This window comes from Gavialis gangeticus, unplaced genomic scaffold (genome assembly GCF_001723915.1).
Source record: "Gavialis gangeticus isolate Ggan-Ray unplaced genomic scaffold, GavGan_comp1, whole genome shotgun sequence".
NCBI classification, from domain to species: Eukaryota; Metazoa; Chordata; order Crocodylia; family Gavialidae; genus Gavialis; species Gavialis gangeticus.
This window is the reverse complement of record NW_017729026.1, coordinates 14,556,453-14,578,836: the sequence shown is the minus strand read 5'-3', so window position 1 is coordinate 14,578,836 and position 22,384 is coordinate 14,556,453. Positions and strand designations below refer to the sequence as shown.

The 22,384-nt window shown below is 38.3% G+C and overlaps 1 protein-coding gene across 2 annotated transcripts in view; it reads right to left on the bottom strand.

The window, feature by feature from the left end:
- TBC1D32 (TBC1 domain family member 32) overlaps positions 1–22,384 on the bottom strand; it is a 238,286-nt gene that overhangs the window by 107,677 nt on the left and 108,225 nt on the right. For both annotated transcript variants that reach the window (XM_019520032.1, XM_019520033.1), the window contains exons 15-22: positions 21,529–21,665; positions 19,715–19,916; positions 15,379–15,461; positions 14,018–14,156; positions 12,975–13,062; positions 10,327–10,445; positions 9,294–9,410; positions 5,259–5,347 (exon numbers count right to left, since the gene is read on the bottom strand). In XM_019520032.1, coding sequence (XP_019375577.1) covers positions 5,259–5,347; positions 9,294–9,410; positions 10,327–10,445; positions 12,975–13,062; positions 14,018–14,156; positions 15,379–15,461; positions 19,715–19,916; positions 21,529–21,665 — 974 coding nt within the window. The remainder of the gene's footprint in view (positions 1–5,258; positions 5,348–9,293; positions 9,411–10,326; positions 10,446–12,974; positions 13,063–14,017; positions 14,157–15,378; positions 15,462–19,714; positions 19,917–21,528; positions 21,666–22,384) is intronic.

Sequence of the window (22,384 nt, the reverse complement as noted above, 5' to 3'; positions counted from 1 at the left end):
TAAACGCCATTAAAACAATAAACGTATAAAGATTATTTACTAACAATTTTCAGACTTTCATAGTTTCATAGTTTCTAGGGTCAGAAGGGACCTGAGCAGATCATCTAGTCTGACCCCCTGCCATGGCAGGAAGAGCACTGGCAAACGACCCCAGTAAGGTGGTCATCCAACTTCCTCTTAAAAACCCCCAGGGTGGGAGCCTGCACCACCTCACTTGGAAGCTGGTTCCAGACTCTAGCCGCCCTGACCGTGAAGTAACGCCTCCTGATGTCCAACTTAAACCTTCCCTCCGCCAGCTTGTGACCATTGTTCCTGGTCACTCCTTGCGGCGCTCGGGGGAACAGGGACTCCCCCAGCGCCTGCTGATCCCCCCTAACCAGTTTATAACAGGCCACAAGATCCCCCCTCAGCCTTCTCTTTTGAAGGCTGAACAGGTTCAGGTCCCGCAACCTTTCCTCATAGGACCTACCCTGCTGTCCCTTGATCATACGAGTGGCCCTCCTCTGGACCCTCTCGATGCTGTCCACATCCCTCTTAAAGTGCGGCGCCCAGAACTGGATGCAGTACTCCAGCTGCGGCCTGACCAGTGCCGCATAGAGGGGGAGGATCACCTCCTTGGACCTGCTCGAGATGCATCTGTGGATGCACGACAAGGTGCAGTTGGCCTTCCTAGCCGCCTCCCCACATTGCCGACTCATGTTCATCTTGGAGTCAATAATGACTCCCAGATCCTTTTCCACCTCCGTGCTGACAAGAGGGGAGTTCCCCAGCCTGTATGTATGGTGCCGATTGTTCCTCCCCAGGTGCATCACCTTACACTTGTCTGTGTTAAACCCCATCCTATTCTCCTCCGCCCATCCTTGTAACCTATCTAGGTCCAACTGTAGCCTGTTGCTCCCCTCTATTGTGCCCACATCCCCCCACATCTTAGTGTCATCAGCAAACTTGAACAGGGTGCTTTGCACCCCCTCATCCAAATCACTGATGAAGATGTTGAACAGGGCGGGCCCAAGGACCGAGCCCTGTGGGACCCCACTTCCCACGTCCTTCCAGGTCGAGAAGGACCCATCCACTACCACCCTCTGGGTGCGACTCTCTAACCAGTTGGCGACCCATTGGACTGTATGGGTGTCTACGCCACAGTCCCCCAGCTTCCTAATGAGAATGGGGTGAGAGACAGTATCAAAAGCCTTCCTGAAGTCTAGGAAAACTATATCCACTGCCACCCCTGCATCCAATGATTTAGTGACCTGGTCGTAAAAGGCCACCAGGTTGGTCTGACAGGACCTGCCGCTGATGAACCCGTGCTGGTTGCCCCTGAGCATGCAGTTCCCTGCTGGCCCCTCCTGGATGTGTGCCAGAATAATTTTCTCGAACAGCTTGCCCAGGATCGAGGTAAGGCTGACTGGCCTGTAGTTCCCCGGGTCCTCTTTCCTCCCCTTTTTGAAGATGGGAACCACGTTGGCCCTCTTCCAGTCCTCCGGCACCTCTCCAGAGCACCACGAGTGTTCATAAAGCCGTGCCAGGGGACTTGCAATGACCCCAGCCAGTTCCTTTAGGACTCTAGGGTGAAGATCATCTGGGCCGGCTGACTTAAAAACGTCCAGCCCCTCCAGAAGCTCCCTAACTAAATCCTCACTCACCCTAGGCCCAGGTGAGCCTCCCCTGGGGCCCGAATGGGGCCCAGCAGGGAGGTGGCAATTCTGGTCCTTACTGAGGAAGACAGAGGCAAAGAAGTTATTAAATATGTTGGCTTTGTCGTCTGGCGTGACAACCAGATTCCCTGTCTTGTCCTGCAAGGGCCCCACATTTCCTGGGGCCTTCTTTCTACTCCCTATGTATTTAAAAAAACTTAAGATACAATAGTGAAACAAGACATAGTAGGATGCCTTGAACAAACTCAAGAACAATAATTTTCAGCTGAAATGTGCTGATATTAAAATTAAGACAAAAGATTGGTGGATAAGTCACCTGTCTCAGATACAAAACCAGGAATATTTCCAGATACCCCTAAGCACACTTTTACCTCCTTTCCAGTATGTTTCCTTACAAGGTCATTACTCAGCACAATGTAATTTGGGTTCTGTTTTTTAAAACATTAAAACAGCATTTACTATCAAAACAACAGTTGGACAACATTTATTAGTTCTTAAAATATTATACTTATATGTGCGTGTGTGCGTACGTGCATATGTATATTTGTATATATAATATATGTATATATGTGAAAAACAGCAGTCTGCTGTCTTCAACACACATGCACACACATATATACATACACACACACACACAAACACACACCTGTTGAAGACATAGGAAACTGCTGTTTTTCATCTGGTCTTAATTGTGTTTATTGTGAAGTATCTTATTGTGTAAAAGACTTCTCCACAGGTTCTTTAAAATTTATCGTGTCATAAATACTGTAGATGTTACAGGATCTAGATTATACATACGTGTGTGATTTGTCTATTTTTTTCAATGCCTAAATAACCTCAAGATCATTATTACAAGAAATACTTGACATGGAGGCCAAAGGCCATTTAATATAATGGTTTAGGATTTGTATTCAAATCTTTTGCACCTATAATTCCATATTCCATAATATAATTCCATATTCCTATAATTCAGAGTTTGTCAGATGCCAGAGGAAATAATTTACCTGTAATTTTGCTCTATAATGGACCCCTCACATGTAATGAGTAGTACTGAAAGGCTTTAAGGGTATCAAAGACAATGGCCTGCACGCCAGATCCAGCCTATAAAAAACTATCAATTGGCCTGCAGTGCTGTCTGTGGATCTCAGAGCTGCATGCAGCACATTCCGGCCCCAACACCACATGCTACACGTGGCAGCACAGAGCCCATCTGGTATGCATGCTAAACACTCTGGCTGGAGCCAGAGTGGCACATAGGGCCACTCTACAGCATATGCTATATGAGGTATGCAGATCCAGGGTTAGTCCAGATTGCACCTGTAGACTGGCTGTACATGTCAAATGCAGCATGTAGGGTCACAGTGTGTATCCCAAATGAACCCCATTTACCGCATGCCATGTAGGATTGGGACTGATGCAGCCTGCATGTGAGGCCAATCCAAGTGATGTACTGTGATGCCCACACTGGACAGGACTTGCATTCTGGATCTGGCATGCAGGGTCAGTCTGTGGACCCACACTGGCACACAGACCAGCCCCATGCCACTCATTTAGCCTGTGCAGCCAGCTGAGTTCACCCTGTATTAGAGTACCTTCCATTTTCTAATAAAAGGAAGCCTTTAAAATAAGGCTGTTCAGAAAGATGGAGACAGAAGAAACAACACGGGGGAGGCTGTAAACTGTGAAGTTCAAGATCTCTCTGAGTCTGTAAAAGGACCTCCTGGGGCCTCCTGGGAAATTAGTTTTAGTCCTTTAACAATTTGTCTTTTGTTTGTTTTTTACTTCAAAACCCTAAAGGATCTCCACATTTTCGTAAGCAGGTTACTTCATCCTTTTCTCCTAAAATGTGGAAGATTCTCTCATTACACAAACTAAGAAATAGGAAGTCTACAACCTCACAATTTTTATCTTTTTCAGAATTTAGGGTAAAATGTAATGCCTAGCCTTCAGATTTTTAGTGACCTCTCAGTCCCATCTGTACTTTTTCTGTATGTGTTTTTAAACATAATTTCTGATCACATAGGCTGCTTATAGACTTAGAAAACAAAACTGGTGATTTACTTTAAACTCAACACACCCCCACACTGAGCGTAGCACATGTCCAGAACTGGCATTGCACTGGTTGGACCCCGTTCACCCAATACCTGTATAGATTAAACACTTTAGTGGGGCTTTTTTGGTGCTTTGATTAAATCAGTTTTTAGATAAAAGTGCCAAAAAGCCCAACGGAAGCACCTGATCTTTACAGAAGCTTCAGACCTGGATCAAACTAAAGCACTGCTTCTTCCAGTAAAACACCTTTTTTTCCCCTACATCTGTCAGCAGCCATGCTATCTTCATACAGAGCACAGAGTCTTTGTTAAAAATATTTTTAAAGCATTCGACATTCAGGATGCATGCACAACCTAAAAGAAATCTAGGAGTCAGCTATGAACACAAATTAATAGGATGTTCTGTTCTGCTGTGTAAAAGATGCACTGGGGTGAAAGACAGAACACAAATGAAGACAAACTCATATTTTATCTTTAAAACAGCCATTTCTGGAAGTGATTTCTTGGTCTACTGAATTCAGTAAGAGTTCTTCCACTAACATCAATGGTGCCATTGACTTCAGGTTTTCATCCTGGGTGTCCAATTAACATAGCTGATCAATTTTTAAAGTTAGTCTCAAGACTCATCACTTCTGCTGATTTTATTACCCTTATTTTTTAAATAATCTGACCCTGGATTTCATACTACATTTCTCAGATCTCAAAATGCTAATACTCATATATTCCTCGACATCCACATAAATGTGTTGCAATGTATAATGCACCAAACACAAATACATATTCTATATGGGGTGATCGTCTCTAATATTTTGGTATGAAGGAATGGCTAGAAAACTGATTTTTGGCGGCATGAAATAATTGGGATCATTACTTTGCCCAAAAAAGGATTATCAATTTTTTTTCAGAAGGTAAACTATAACCCAGGAAAGAAACCCAATCTCCTGGCACCACAAAAATATAAAAATACAAACAGTATCATGCCATGTATTTTATAGTCTAGTAAAAAAGAAAGAATGTAAGTGGTTATTTCTGAATTTATGTTTGGAATGCAATTAGATGTTACAGCAGAACACCACATACAGTGTGTGTAATTTAATATGTTCATTCAAGTTATAGCAATATTCTCTGATCTAAGCATAAGAATACTACTGGAATTAGTATATCATTAAAATAAGCAAACTTACTGTGGATAGGTTAAACATAAAAAAAGAGATGTTAAATACTCAGTATACATCATTATTTGGCAGACTAATTTTAATGCGTCATGCAGGATGCACTAGATTTTCTTTTCAAACAACCATACTGAATAATCAGGTGCAACTGATTTTAAATATCATATACACAGTTATTAAAAATAAGATTATTATTTGCTTTTTTCCTAATTCTGTATCATGCTTTTTTTCAGTCAACCTTTCTATATTACAAAATTAACTGAATATTATTTTCATTCGTAATAAAAAGCCATAATGTAGATTTACTAAAAACAACAGATACAAGCTTGCTCTATTCTATTTAATCAATCTGAACAGAAAATGAAAATAAGGCATCTTACCTTAGACCAAAGATATGAGACTGTTCATAATTGAATAAAGAGTGAATTTTAGCTTCTGAATTCAAAATTATAAGTCTGTCAACGATATCCTGAAAAATATAACATTAATGTAAATTCTTTATGAATTTATTTACATTTCTAACATATGTTTACTTATATATGAACGGTTCTCGAAAAACACACCACTACTCAAGGAACTCAGCAGGTTTTTTTACAAATTTATTTTTAAGACATTACTGGTCTTTAGAGCTCCTTCTCCCACCAAAATCAATAGAGAAACTCACAGTTACTTCAATGGTTCAGAAAAGCCAAATATCTGTATTATTTACAGACATAACAAAAGTATATCTCTATCAAAGGACATGAATATAAGCTTTTACAATGCAACTGTTGCATCGGCATGATTTTGTAGCAATCCCAGTGTAGCAAAGCCTCTTTCATTCCCGATCAAAGGTAGGAGAACTTAGCTAAGTTGCATCACTACAAGCACATGCAGATGTAACATTTAGGTCATAACTAGGACTGCATACTTCTGAGCAGCAGTTTTCCCTGCTGTTTAAAGTGACTACAATGATGCTTGTCCATATCCTAATCTCACTAATTACACATCAAGATAATGACACATCAATACTTTAATTTCTATTAAAATTAAACACATGAGAAAAATATCAAGGTATTACATTTTAAAAATATGGAAAATTAGTTTTATTTAGTACCTGGCTAATTTATTTAACACCTGTGGTGCTGATCAGTCTCTACAGAAACAAAAGATGGCCACAGGAGATGAAAAGCAGTCCAGTTAGTCTCACATCCAGTCTAACTACAGCCAGTACCATATGTTTCAGAGGAGGACAATTACAGAATAACCTGCTTATGGGGAACATATTTTCCCTAACTCTGTAAGGGTTTCATTTGTCTAATTTTATTTTTTAGCCTACAGTGTCTATTGTAACTGTAAACAACCAGTGGCTGCCTACTGTTTCTCCACAGTTATAAATGAATTATCTCCCCCTCTGGTTTGTTTTATATTCAAATTGCAATTTCTAAAGCAATAATTTAATTTTTAAAAAAACTACAATACAAAATTCACAAAAACATCCACTGATGCCATTTTCTTAGATGCAGATGTTGATGGCAGTCCCTCAATTCAAGGATGATTTCTACCACAGCTCACTGAGGAGTCTTGATGCGACTAGAAGCCAATGCTTGAGCCACACACTTGTCTGAAGAAGTTATAGATCTTTCCACAGGGGAGGGTAACCTGTAGGCCAGGATTTCTCTCCTTTTCCTTCCTCTGCTCTCTCTTCTCTGCTTCAAAGGCAAGATGCTTTGGGCACCTGCTTGGTTGAGGATGCTGAGGTTGTGGCACAAATGAGTCAGTCAGCAGCCAGCTCCTCCCAAGTCTTGACATCAGCATTCCTTTTCTTGAGGTATGTCTTCAATATGTCCTTACAGCATTTCCTCTGGCAACGTGGCATCTTGTTTCCCATGGCAGAAACCTGCACATGACTTTGTTTAATGTGAGGAAGCTGGTGTATGGAAACAGCAACCACACAATCTTAACAAGGTGGAGATGTGAGCCCAGTTGCAAGGGAAACCCTAGACAAGAGGAGACCTCCATCTTGTCTCCTTCCGTTGTTATAGTGGTTGAGAACCTGACCTAATTTGGTTCTTCTTTCACCTACTTTGCCATTAAGGACTTGGGGTTTAGACTGTACTGTGTCTAGAACCTCTCCTTATGCCTACTTGCCATGGGCGACCCCTGCCAGAGGAGTGAGAGACTCTGGGCGACAACTCTGAGGATAGCTGGGACACAGAAGCCTCTCTACAAGGTCTCGGTCATGGAGAGGACAAATCAGTTATTACAGTAAAAAAAAAAACAAACCCAGGAAATCCTTAACGGCTTTGTTTACTCTGGATGAAATCCAATTTGTTGTGTCTGCTTCTTGTTTAAGATGTACAGCCTCAGGAGCACTAGACAGAATCACTGTCTGACTCTAGACCAGTGTGGCTGGAGGCCACACTTTGCACATGCAATCCCCCCAACACTGGGTACCATTGGTGCTGTCCCCACCAGGCAGCACCAACAGTAAGCACCCTCCCCCAGCTACGCAGGCTGCATAGGCAGCACACAGACTCCCACTGCACAGTAATGGATCAGGAAGCATAATGTGTCTGCAGGACACATGTTAGCCCTGCTATAAATCAATGAGAAACTTCAACACAATATTGAAGAGAAATTTAGGATCTTATTTTCACAAAACCCATCAGTGTTTATATTTCAAAATTTCATGAAATTAAGTTACCAATACAAGTAAAGTAACATCCAATATAAGGTATAAAACTTTGGGAAAAGAAACTGTTTAAATCAGTCTCTCATATTTAAAATGTATTCTTATTTAACTGACACTAAAATAATTTTCCCCATAGAACAATTTCATTACAAGTGAAATTGCTACTTCACATTATAATACACAAAAATAATTCATCATGTACTCTAATTCACTGAAAGTTATTTTTTATTAAATCACTGAAATAAGAATATTTTGCATATTCTTTCCTTTGCCCCCTAGATTGTTGTTGCTGCAATTTCAGTCATTGGTTGACAATTAAATTAGTAATGTTAACGATTCATTAGGGATTTCCAAAAAATTGTCTATTTGTGTGCACAGAAAGAAAGTTAGATTTGAGGTATTTTTGCCTGACATATTTATATGCCCCAGGAAGGACTTTGCCATGATGGGTCAGAGATGAGTTCTGTAAACCTTGGAGGGAGATAACTGGGCCATTGGTAGTCATTATGGAGAAATAAAGTTCTGGAGGGAAGCTGAGGAATGAGTACATTTGTAGAGAAGCTAAGGAGTAAAACTGTATAGCAGCTAATGCAGATATAAAGAGTATAACTTGAAAACTCTTTATCAATGTACTTTATATAAGTATAATTTGAGGACTTCATAGATCTTTATATCATACATCTATGCAAGTAAAACTGGCATGACATAACAAACACTTTTTACAACTCTGGACAAGACACTTAAACAAAAAGATTTGTTAAAAGTGTGCTGTGCGCTTTTATCACCACTATACATTAAGAAAGCTACAAATCACTATTAAAGTTCACCTAAACCTTGTAATCTTCAAACACAGAATCCCTTTCAACACAGGACTACTCCCTTCATTGACTCACATAACATTCCACCTTGATGCTGAACAGAAGTATTCAACCACAGAAAAATGGAAAGATACTTCCTCATTATATCACCTAAATGTACCTAGAGAATGTAACAAAAATAAAAACACTAACTTCCTGATCCAAAAGACAAAACTACAAACTAAAAACACTTACTTTTTCTTGGAACTAACAGTTGTCTGAGATCCTGACTTCTGGCTGAAAACTTGCTGACTAATCCTATACATCACTGCAATACAAATACACCATTCTGATCCATTAACAAAGATCTAATTTTAACTGCTTTCAAAGTTAGTGTTGAAATTTGCATGTGATGTGTGAGGTGACAGGAAAAGACATTTCTGTTGTGTGTAGGGACAGTGAATAAACTAAAGTGAGGAAGGTGAAATCACTACTTAAGGTTACTACATTTAGATTATAACTTGACTAGCAATTTTGCTTTTACATTTGGGTTGTTGCCATATTTGCTTCATGAAACCTAACATGTTACCTTTTTTAATTTTCATGCTGAAGTTACATGTATAGCACTCAGTAGTATGGGGGTGGCATTACAAATGTTCTTAGGTATCACTTTGTTCAAGAAAGAATCATTTTAATTAAAGTAACATAATAAAGATCCTCAAATTGGGTAAAAAAATCTATTACTCCTAGGATTTCAGAGTAAAATTTATGTTAACACAGAGTACCATGTGCATATACTGCCCTCATGCTGTATACAATAAAAAATACAGAAAATAATTTTAAAATATAATATTAAACAGCAGACAGAGAAACTATTTTAATGTTAAGATGATATTTGTTCAAAGTAAAACTATATACTATTATATTTAGAAAAAAATACTTACTATAATACTTGTAGGAATTTCACGGAGGGAATATTCAGGTTTATTTGGTATATCCTGGTTACCTATGAGCTCATAAATAGCAGGATAGGATAGCAAGTTTACCAAAGCTAGAAAAGACTGAGGGTAGGGGAGAAGAAACACTGATTCCTTAAATATTTATATCTGCAGAGCCAAAATACATTTTCACTTTTAACTAACACTACATTATAACAATATCAGTCTCTTATGGTTAGGTATCAGCCTTACCCTAACAAAGGTACCCTGCTCTACTAAGTGAAATGAAACAGCTAGAACTACCAATCAAACACGTATGGATCACTATTAAGAGCCACTGGCAGGCAAATCTATACAGATACTAAACGGACAGTATTGCCAGTGTAGTATATAAGGACCGTGCAGACTTTAGAACTATTTAGAAGCATATAAAAGTCAGTGAAACCTGGGAATTCTTCCATGGAGTGAACTTTAGAATTTGTTCAAATGTTACACAACTTGTCTTGTACTTGTAAATGTTATGGATCATATATACATGTGCATGTAGCTGTCCCTGATTCTCAGACAAACTTACCACTATCAGAAAAAGAGCAAATGAAACTCATGTGAATCAAGTTACCTATGAATCTGGTATCAAATTAATTTAATCCCATACAAAACCTTTAGTCAATTTACATCTATTTTGGCCAACTATGTGCATATGTTATTCTAATGCAACACCTGTATATCTTAATTTGTCATACTACTTAAGACCTTCCATTTTTTTCAAGATAATCCTGTATATCACTATGATATAATTTGAATAAATCCTTGCAGCACTGACCCTCATGTCTACATAGGGGTCTCTGTCATTCAGTTATTATTTAAATATTATACTATAACCATTTTACCATATATACCTAAAGTGGAAAAATGCTGATGAAAACTTAAGCTAAAATTATATTTGACATGGGATGCAATGCATAGAGGGCCTTCATAACAGCATCTGTTTATGTATGTGCAGTAACACCAAACTGTAGAAACCTGGATAATTTCTTACCTTCTGACAGCTCCGGTCAATGGGATCTACTGGAGTAGATTTTGGATGAGTTACCCTAACATCATCTCTTCCACATTCCAAAACAGCCCACAATTCTGTTAAAAGTGCTTTTATATATCCTAAAATTGAATATTTGATTTAGTCATAAAAATGCTAAAAGCATCATTAAAATATTTATATATTTTTACATTCAATACACCGAGAATTCTCAAAGTTATTTATATGGATGAAATCTTGAGAAAGAGAAGGCTTTGGGGAACACTATTTTTTAATATTAATGATCTTATGATCCACCCAGCTTCCCATAAATCAGAGACCATCACTGTGACTACTACAGAAGTTGCTCATAAGGAAAAGTAGCGTCACTACAAATTACTTCTCAAAGTATTCTTGGGTTCTTTTCATAGATCATTTTGCTGAAGATTAGAAAAATCTAGCAGTGTCCATGTGGTTCTCATAGATCACAATTTGGGAAACCACTACGCTACACAATATAATATACACTTGTAAAAAGCTATACAATAAAAACAAAGATGTAGGATATCTTGTCAGTACATAGCTCACTGATTTGCATAATGAAACAGTATCAGTGCCATTTTATAATAAAAATCATGTGGTTAGCCAATTTAAGTATGATGACCTTATAGAATCATAGAAAATTAGGGTTGGAAGGAACCTTACAAGGTCATCTAGTCCAACCCCCTGTTCAAAGCAAGATCAGTCCCAAACTTTATCATCCCAGCCAAGGCTTTGTCTACCCACGTCTTAAAAACCTCTAAGGATGGAAATTCCACAAGTTCTCTTGGTAGCCTATTACAGGTCTTTACTATCCTCCAAGTCAGAAAGTGTTTTTCTAATATCTAACCTAAACTTCCCTTGCTGCATCTTGAGACCATTGTTCTTTGTTCTGTCATCTGCCACCACTCCAAACAGTCTAGCTCAGAGGTTCCCAAACTTTTTTTTTATTGCATACCCCCTTCCAGATTTACCAGCTGCCCACATACCCCTACAAGCATATATTTTATATTTTAACCCCTTAAATGACAATTATTATTGTAATGAAAATTAAATCCACCATTACACAATTTCTCCTGCATACCCCCAGAGACGTCTTGCAAACCACCAGGCATAAGCGTACCCTTGTTTGAGAACCCCTGGCAGAGCTCTATCTTCTTTGGAACCACCTTTCAACTAGTTGAAGGCTGCAATTAATCTCCTCACCCACCCCCAGTCTTCTCTTTTTCAGACTATATAAACCTAGTCCCCTCAGCCTCTCCTTATAAGTCATGTGCACCATCCCTCAAACCATTCTTGTTTCCCTCCACTGGACTCTCTCTTCAATTTGTCCACATTCTTTCTAGTGGGGGGGGGAGGGGCGGTCATTAAGACTGGACACAGTACTCCAGATGTGGCCTCACCTTACCAAATAGAGGGGAATAATCACTTCCCTTGGTCTGCTGGTATGACTCCTACTAATGCAGCTCAGTATTCTGTTAACCTTTTCACAACAAGTGCACACTGTTGGCTCAAATTCAGCTTATTGTTCACTGTGACCCCCAGTCCTTTTTCTGCAGAGCTGCTGCTTAGCCAGTCAGTTCCCAGTGTGTACCAGAGCATGAGATTGTTCTGTCTAAGTGCAGGACTTTGCACGTGCCTTTACTGAACTTCATGAGATTACTTTTGGCTCAATCCTCCAATTTGTCTCCGTTTCTTTGAATCCTAGACCTACCCTCTGGTGTACCTACTACTGCAGCCCAGCTTGATGTCTTTCACAAACTAGCTGAGGGTGCACTCTATCTCATCATCCAGTATCAATGTATATCTTCAAATGAAAATGAAGGGGAAAGAAAAATATACAACTTCTATACATGTGCTACTATAAGTGCTAAGCAATACTCAGGACCTTATTCAGACTTGAACAAATGCATTCTGGTATAGCTGAACATCTAGGTTGCTTATTTAAAACTTCAGTTGCTTTTTATACAAATAGTCATAAAATGTGGTTTGGCTGCAGATCTAAGATAGACGGATTTACTTAAGTAAATCTCCAATTCCTTAGAAACTTCAGATGTTAGTTCTGGACAATATTCATCTACCCCAAGGTTTCTGTCATACAATGTACCCAAGACTGAATTCTGTTATTTGGCAAATTTAACTGGTATATGAATTTATCAGAGGAATTAGTGAGAAAAATTGGGCTGTAGGAATAGTAGCTGGCAGAGTTAAACAAAAAAAGATTGAAAAAAACTTGTGTTTCATAGAAAGTTGTCTAAAAATAATTGGTGGAGGTCATTTCAGCTTCCTTGATTGGAGGAGTTTGCCTGCCTTTTCTGACAGTGTATGTACACTGTGTCATCAATGTGTGTCCCCAAAGGGATGCTCTCTGGCAAGCATGATATCCATCCACACCTCCTCACACACACATTTAACCCAGAAACCTGGTGGTAAAGCCATTCCTAAGGCATCTTCCCATGGCCATTCATGAGGCCCTCTGGTACGCTTGAAAGTGGTACTGGAAGCATCAGTGAAGGAGCTCCTCTGCTTCATTTCCTTGTTGGTTGCATTTTGATTCTAGTCATACCTGACTTAACCTTTCAACATATTTAATTCAAGATAAGGCAATGTGTAACTACGGATTATTCAGTTACCTGAGCTCTCCAGAGCTACCGCACCTGAAGATGTTGCTGCCATTTGTGTAACAATCACTCCATAACCAAACTGTTCACATCCGTTCACCTATTAGTAATAAATATAATATATAAAACAAATCTAGAGGCCCTAATCAAAATATCCATGCTCTCAAAATCATTTTACATGTTTTTATTTTTCTATAGTATTTTAAAATCTGTAAGTAAATGCATTGTTAGATATTGATATTTTAATAGCACTCCCTTTTAAACTTTGCAAGGTAAGACCACAACATGAGCATGTATAGCAAATAAGGAATTTGTTCAAACATAAGAACACAAAAAGTGCCATCCTGGGTCTGACCAATGGTCCGTCTAGCTCAGTATCGTGTTTCCAACAGTGGCAGATGATTTAGAAGGACAGCACTGAACTGGATAGATCTAGAATGATCTATCTATTCATTACTTGTCCTAGCATCCACCATAACTGGTTTAGACATGTCAGAGGTAACAACTCCAACTATTCTGTTCAACAGCTATTAATCGGTCTATCATCCATTTGTCTTGTCCCTTTTTGAACCTGACTATGTTATCTGTTTCTACCACCTCCTGTGGCAATGAATTCCACAAGTTAACTACATGCTATGTAAAAAAGTGACTCTTCCAGGAGAAATTAAATGTCTGTACATGGCCTGGCAGAATGCAATATGACTTATGATATGTTCATTTTTTTAACTGTACGAATATATGAATGATGTCATCCCAGAGCATTGACCAGGTTAAAAATCCAATTCCAAAGACAAATTCAAAGGGGGGGGGGGCAGAATATCCTTTTGTTTTCCATTTGAGACTGAATAGTAAACATGATAATATTTGGCATTATTGATGATATATCTCAGAGAAGCAAAAGAAATAAAATCATGAAGTAAATATAATAAATGTTGAATTATATTTTAAACTGACTATTCCAGAAGTTAACTGATAAGCAACAGTTTATGGCTCTACCTTCTAATTATCTCTACCTTCTAAAAATGAGTGATTGTATGAGAGGCTGCTCTGCCTACCTGGAATTTTTTTGACAATCTGCTGAACATAAAGCTTGCACATTCATTGATGGTGCCCGTCTTCTGAAGCAGAAGTAGTCCTTTTGGAGTAGACGCAAAATTTAGCAAATCATCTAACAAAGTTTCTTCCCATACCATACTGAAAAGATTAGCAAAAAGATTGTTAATGCAGTGGAAAAATCAGGGGGGAAAAATTACAGTTTACAAATAACATACATTTTTTGCCCTGAACCTTTGTTCCCCCAAAATTATTTACTACATCATATTCCAAGATAAAAGTGTGCCCACAAGAGTCAAGATACTAATAACATCTATTGGAAAAATAAAGCTTTTAACATCAAAGGAGATATGCCTTTCTCTCAAGAAGAATACTGGCTTTCAGCCAATACACTGACAATCTTGCTACATCATATTTTGCAAGTGTAAACAACATTCAGACAAACAGTGCTTTTAACTAACAACACATAAAAGCTATAGCAAAATACTGCATTAACTATTTTGTTTTACTACTAATGAATTATGTTTTCCTCAGACAAAGTTTTCTCCACAAAAGACAGCAAACTGTGAGCCAATTTTACACAACTATGAGGTGTCAGGAAGCACTCTAAATATCTTTAAAGCCCTTTAATAGGGACAGCAAAATTGGGGAACCTCAGTTCAAGAATTGTGATTTCTTATAGCTACCAACACTAACTCTGGCAAAAGCCTAAGAGTACATGAATACATTACAGTAGGATCAACCTAACTAGAATTAGGATGATCTAAATGCTAATCTGTGCAGATGCTCAGCAGGGTTTAAACTAGGCCAAAAATGGCAGGCCTGATCTAAGTTAGTTCACCTGAGTAGGTGAATAACTTAGATCGGAAACAGGTTAGTCCACTCTACCAAACATCCGCACACATTCGGAGCTCAGACCCGGGTCAGGGGAAGTCTAGCTGCTCACCCAAGCCCCAGGAATGCATTCTTTCTACTCCCTACCCTGACCATGCTATTTTTAGCCCCTCAACTCCCCCCAACCCACCCACAGACCCAACAACCCCCCTATAGACTTGTCACCCGAACTCCGATCCCACCAACCCCCACACAGGTCCAATAGCCCACCCCAATCCTGCCTGCTCTTCTCCTCACTCCAAGTTACTTACACCAGGTTCCCAGCAGGGATCCCAGCACCAGTGAACATGCTGGTACATGCCATTTCCTACCTAAAATCATGCAGCTTAAAGTAAGCTGCATGATCACAGATCAGGTGCAGCAAACATTTGTAAGCACCCAAGAAAATAGGTCAACACATTTAAGCTATGATAAAGTTTAGTATTGTACCCAAAACTATAGGCAAATGTACCAAAGTAGCAGTACTTACATATTCTGAGATTCTTCATTTACCGAGGAAAGGGAATCTGCACTAGCTACAGGAGTTGGAATTCTTTCTGCAAGCAAACTTGTCTATAAAATAAATAATACAGTTAATATTCACAGCATTTTAAACAACAGCACATAGTAGTACTTTTTCACTAAAAAGGAAAAAAGTGACTATTTCTTTAGACTGGTATAGAACAAATTACTATATTCCTTGTTTTAAAAAATTTTGCTTAAAAGAAAAATAAAAGGTGTTTGCAGTCTTGCTTTGTTTCTCATTTAAAAGAGTCCCCATAGTACAAAATTTCACCACCCCCCCAAAAAAAAAAATCAATGATTTATTCTATCAGCATGGCAGAGATACTAAAAGATGCTGGAATCATTATTACATATTTGATATTTAGTTGATCTGGACTGAGGTATTGTGAGTCTTCTGAATCAACTTTATTTAATATTTTAAATAATCCCATCAACTTTCAGCAAGAGAAAAAGAATGGTCTTAATGGACTTCATGGGGATGTTAATGTAAAAAGATACTGAAACCAATTATTTAAGAAACTAACATTTTAGTCAATATTAATTATTTAAGGTTTTTAGGGGGGGTTTTTTTAGCATTTCAGGGACATTTCACAGCTTGGTCAAAAGAAAGTGAACATTACACATTGTATAATTGTAAATGTATAATTTTAGTGTGCATAATAAAATTATATTATTCCACATTCACATGATCAAATACATCTATAACAGGGCTGTGAAGTATATTGTTCTGATCTGTCAAGTCTCCTTTTAACATTTCTCTCATCCACCCTAGAATTCTACCAGTATCTATCTGAAAAATAGACTGTACGATATTGCTTCCAGTATTCAAATTATCTTAGAAAAATATCACTAGTTATCCATTAAAACCAGCAACTTTTTAAGTGAGTAGGGATCTATCATAGGCTCACACATGTTGGTATCCCAGCAAAGTCTGGAAATCTTAAAGCTCTTTACAAGTGTTTGTGGTTTAAATCAATCTAAAATTCAAGTTGGAAGAACTGAAAATTTGGTGCGCCTTACTAGTTTGTTCATCATTAATAAGCTGAATACAGAACAGTCACAGTACAATCTTAATGTGATCTCCAATGCAACTTAGAGAAATAATACATTGTCAGTTCCATATCTGATGGGTTTTTTCATTCTCAGTATTGTTCTTATATGACATATTTGATATTTTTGTTTAAATGATCTTCTGTACAATGACAAGAGATTTTAATGTGCATAGAGGTGTGTAGATATGTCTAACTATAGCACTTAATCAGAACAGGTAATTGGAAATGCCCATCAAAAGCTTGTGAGTTCCATATCTCTAAAAATTAAATGAAGTAACAGGTTAGTTCAGGTAGATTGAATAGCATTCTCATTATAAAGTGCATAGATAGGAAATCTACTGAGTTACATAAAAATGACAACACCATAGACATAAACTAACTCCCTTACTTTCATGGAACTGTAATCTAGAGTTGTCAAAACAACAGAGCCCTAGGTTTCAGATCAGGTTTAGCCAATTAAAATTCTAGTTTATCATGATTAATTTGGGATTCTAGGCAATTACATATATTATTTTAAATAATAATTGATCTTTGTCTTGCAGTCCTGTATTTATGAACAAAAAGAGTGAGAAACATCCAAATAACACTGGGATTCATAGCATCTGTTATATATATATATCTATAAATTGCTGTTTAAATTTGCATTTGTGATTGTTTATATTACTCTGAATTACTACTAATTCAAATAATTACACACACATATTTATATTTACTTTTAATTATAATGTGTGTATCAGTAATATAGAAGAAACAGTACCTTTTTTCCCCTTTCTAACTGCCCCATTTTCAGTCTCATTTTTACAGGACTGGTTTGGTCTCTGAAAGCAAATATTTTTGGGAAAGTTTGAAACCAGCTTTCAGTTATTCAGTTATCAGGTTTCTGTTATGGGGAACAGTGGTAGACAATTAAGTTACATTAAAGGCCACTGCCCATTGAACCAGCTATAAGTTGATGCATGAGAAACAAGGATTTTTTGGGGTGATATTGGACAGATTTTTTTGGTAAGATTGGACCTATTATATAGTTGGGAGAGATGTTAGATAAGGTTTTAGGTGCAAAGTACCCATCCTCAGGTCTGGTAAAGAACTACAGCCAGCCTAAGTAAATACTGAATCAAACAATTACTTTTGTTTAACTCCAAAATAGTAACTTAAAGGAAGAGAGAAGAAAGAGTTTTGGAGAAAATATCTTTTACTGGACTATGTATCAAGTTGGGAGGAATATCAGACAAGCTTCTGGATACAAAATATGCTTCTCGGGCCTGTAAGTAATGGCTATAGGGCTGTGAGGTCAAAAGCAGACAGCCATGATGTTAACTCCATTCTCTGTCATTGTCTACAGAAACCATGCTTTAACTATGCTAGCCAAATGGGCCAATAGGAATAGCATGATTTTTTATTTTTATCTGTTGAAAAATAAAGAGGACCATGGCAACCAATATGTATAATCAGCTCACCTGAGCCATAAAAACAGTAGGTAGAGGACTGTATGATTTATTCACTCAGTTTCTTGTAAGATAAAAGCTACATCACTCTTGAGGTTGCAAAAATAGCAGTCTTTTGGCAGGCTTCCTAAGGTACAAGAGAGCTTTCCTGCCTGCAAATACTGTAAGGGTGTTTGTACTTGTGATGGGGGTTTAGTCCTCAGGCTTTCAGTCTATGCCCAATCAATTGGAATGGTGGGTTTTTAACTGAATTTCAATTTAGGGGCTTCCATCACCATTATGGCAAGAAGCCCAATCCTTTTTATTTCCCTGGCAGAGCCTGCCCGCAGCTGGACAGCGAACTCCTAATAGGCTAAGCAGCCCAAGCTGCAGGGGGCCCTGGTCCTTCCCTCTGTGGTGGAAGAACCCCCAGGGCTGCCTGGGTGAGCTGCTAGCAGGCCCAGTGCTGCCCCAGCTTGGAAGCAGCACCTGGCCGGATCCGACTTCCCCGAGCACATCCACGGAGCAGCGCCCTGTGCACTGTCCCCACCGCCTTCCTGCTGCCTTGAACCACCCAGGAACAGGCCGATTTGCCCTTGGGGAAGAGTGGGGAGGTGAAAGGACAGCTTGGTGTGCTGGTGGCCAGAGCAGGCAGTAGGGACAGCGCACGGCGTGCTGGAAGCCCACCAAGCCTGAACTTCCCTGAGCCCATCCAGGCATCCAGCACCCTGTGCACAATCCCCACTGCCTTCTCCAGCTGTGAGCATACTCAACTACCCACCTGCTGCCTCCCCACACTGGCCCAGAGGCAAGCCAGGCCATTTGCAGGTAGTCCCAGGTGCCAGGAAGTTGGTGGGGACAGTGCACAGGGTTCTGGAAGCCCCAGCAGGCTCAGGGTAACGTTGGATCCAGCTGAGTGCTGCCTCCAAGCTGGGGCTTCACCTAATAGATTGGGCCCCTCACCACTTCTTCCTTCAGCAGGTGCCTGTGGCTGCCAGACATCTGCTGAAGGGAGAAGAGGCGAGGGACCCGATCCTTTATTTCAGAGGAACCAGGGGCAAGCTGTCAGATTAAGTGCTGCAACATTACAAGTAACAACGTTGCAAACTAAGCTAAATGAGGATTTGGTTTAATTTGCAACATTGTAAACTCATTTGAAACCCCCAAACCAGGCAGACATGGTTTCATTTAAGCCACGCAAAGGAAATTTTTGTCACGTGTACATTGTGATGATCATCATGTGTACAAGTGCCCTAAGATCTAACATTTCAGTGGTGCCCAACCTAATAATTCCAAATTTTTAACTGTTTTTTTTCCAGTTGTTTGTCAGAAACCTATAAAATCCCTTTTCTATAAATGCCTAATACATTATGGCTTTTTGTTTGAAACAACAGAAGCAGCAATCAATAGCAGAGACTACAAAAGCATAACATTTGGTAATAGGAAGTCTCTTGTTTGACATTTACTGAATACTGACCATTGGCAGACCACAGTGCTAAGAGAGCTCCTTCACTGTGGTCAGAAAGAAATAACCTGTGAATAACAGGACTGCTCTAATGCCTCAAGAGGTGGTATAAATAGCTTAATTTAAACATAAGGCATGGAAATTCTAAGCTGCAGGAGGTTCAGAAGTAGATGCAAAGACAATTCAGTGAAAACTACATTTACAACAACAATATAATCACTCTAATGAAGTGCCTTGTCACTTCATTCTTATATAACTACATCAGAACTTAAACAATTTACTCCAAAGAGTGAAACATTTAGACAGTAAAATGTTATGTGTTTTGTTTTACAAATGTACTTATGTATGCAATGAGATTACCTTTTTCCAAGCCTCAGCAATGGATTCATGCAAACCATAAGGAATCAGTACTTGTAGACCTTCACAGGTATTATATATCTGACGGCATACAAAAATGAAAGCTCCTTTAAGGACCGGTAACAGGTCAGATCCAGAAAAGAGAGAAATGTTGTCATCAAGAAGTTCCTTTGTAAACTGAATAATCGTATGAGCTGCTGCAAGGCTAGAAATAAAACAACATATTGGAAGTGCTGTTCTGTAATCACTCATAATGGTAATGCTCAAAGTTCCTCATTTTGCTTATCCCATTAAACTTCTACAGTGAGAATGTAAAACAGACCTCTCTGGCTAACTGCAGCATTGAGGTCATGTCCCTTTAAACTGAGCCCTAAGAATGAGTAAAAAAATTCATATTCAGCCACGGGAAATAAAAAAGTCAATCGGACATTTTCCTTTGACTATAGGTCCAAATTGAAGTAAATGAACCAGTTTCCTTTCACCCAGTTTAAAGGCCTATAAAGCACATGGCAGCTTTCTGCAACTAAAAATCCATTTGGGAAAAACAACAAGAAACACGTTTTTAATGTTGGCATCTGTACTTCTACATATAACCCAGACAAAAATCCCTCTTCATTTCCCTTAGTTGAGGCCTGGTTCTGAAGTTTTGTATGTTGGAAGGAGACTAGAGTGCAGTTATTTCTTGTCAGAAATATTTTTTGTTCAGAAACATCTACTATCTATCTATAGCTATGGGCCTCCACTCAGGAGGCCTGCTTGACAGTTCCACGAAACATCCTAACCAAGCCTTACATACAAGCTATTATCTTATGAACTGGCAATTTCGCTATTTTGAAGGACCAGTTTCCACTTTTGGATACAGTATCAAGATTTAATTTCTTCATGCCCAACACAAGGGGCACCCCTTAACAAGGAGATAACCAACACAAAGCTGTTCCTCAAAACTTGACATGAAAATTCATTTTCCATGCAAAACAAGTTAGTTTGTTTTTTTCAAATTATTTTCTGTTACAGCAAATACATCAACAGGACCCTTTGGCCTCCATTATAACACAATACAGTTTCTGTGCTCACATACCAAGACCTCCAGGAAGGGATTGTCATTCAGGCAATGTACTTTCTGTGGGGTCGGGTGTAACCACCTGAATATTCTCAATCTCCAATCAATATATATACCATCAAGGCTGGTCAAATCTAACTGTTTTGTAGATTAAACATTTAATCTCATAAAACAGCCTTTTCAGAAAGTATAGTAAACTTAAACTATGTTTATATGAATCTCCTTGTTTACAGTTATACTATGCAAGTAAACAATGTCAGGTGAAAATATGTAAAGCAGTCTGATGCAAATAGGTAGATGAGTATGACCATTCCCCATCATACAGTTAACTCAAAGGCAGATATAATTCAGCCTATGGTATCAGTATTTAGTGTACTATTTGGCATGCAGAATGACCTCTTCTTATGAAAACCCCAGGTTTGTACAAGAGAATATATTATATATCATCAAGTACAAAGTATAGTAGCACAACTCTACTGGCACAGATACATTTAAAATGCACACCATTTCTAATTATAGTATAAGTGGCTCTATTCTTACACTACTTAACTGTCACAAGCATTATGTTGATCCACAAAATTTTATCTTTTTATGTTGGTTGAAATGCTACATCACACAATTTAAAAAGCAAAAAATTTAACAGTGGGTTACTCAATGCAAAAACAAAACATTAGGCACTATATAAAATATAGGAACAGTTGGATAACATAACCCATGTTTTATAAGTGTAATATAATTAATTAAAGTAATTTCTTACCTATCCTGTTTGGTAGAATTTGTTTTTCCTCCATAAAGAAGAAAAGAAAGACCATCTTCTACATCTGCAATCCTTGCTAAAATGTCAGCTATATGCATTAATGTGGTCTCAGGGCAACTTATATACATCTGTTTGATCTAAAAAAAAGTTTTAAAGTATGTTACACTGATTTTTTTCTACATTTTTACCTGTCTTTTTTATTGAAAGCTGCCCACATACAACGTAATTAAAGGTCACCTTTATGATGGATGTTCAATGGCCTAAACAAAATAAGTACCTCTTCAAATCCCATCATATAAAAATCCTTATTAAAAATTGCACCAACTACCATATATAATGATAATGTTAGGAAAGTCCAAGGACCAAATGGACACAGTGAATGGACTACCTTCCCATATAGACTTTTGTGTGCATAATTTTTGCATTAATATTAACTTAGAAACTGATAGCGTAAAACTGATGCACTCTCTTAATGGGGATAGTTATACCAGTACAAAAACGTTTAAGTGGTATGCAATATACCAATATAAATAACTGTGAAAAGTTATGTCTATTACTGTGTAACTGTGTCTGCACTAGGGGATTAAAATGAACATTACCTTGGCTTCTAAATCAATACTTAAATCAGGGGATAGGAAGGGAGCTCAGACTATACAGTCTGACCCCTATACTGATACAGGATGTTTTATTACTAAACTAAACCAGATAACCTACAAAAAGAAAATCAAAATACAATAGGTTCAATGCACTGAAAAGCATTATTGTTACATTTTTTAGCCAACTAATTTGAAGAACACTAAATGTTGGCGTATAACAGAAAGGAACTGTGTATTGTTTCCACACTGTGGTTTGTCCA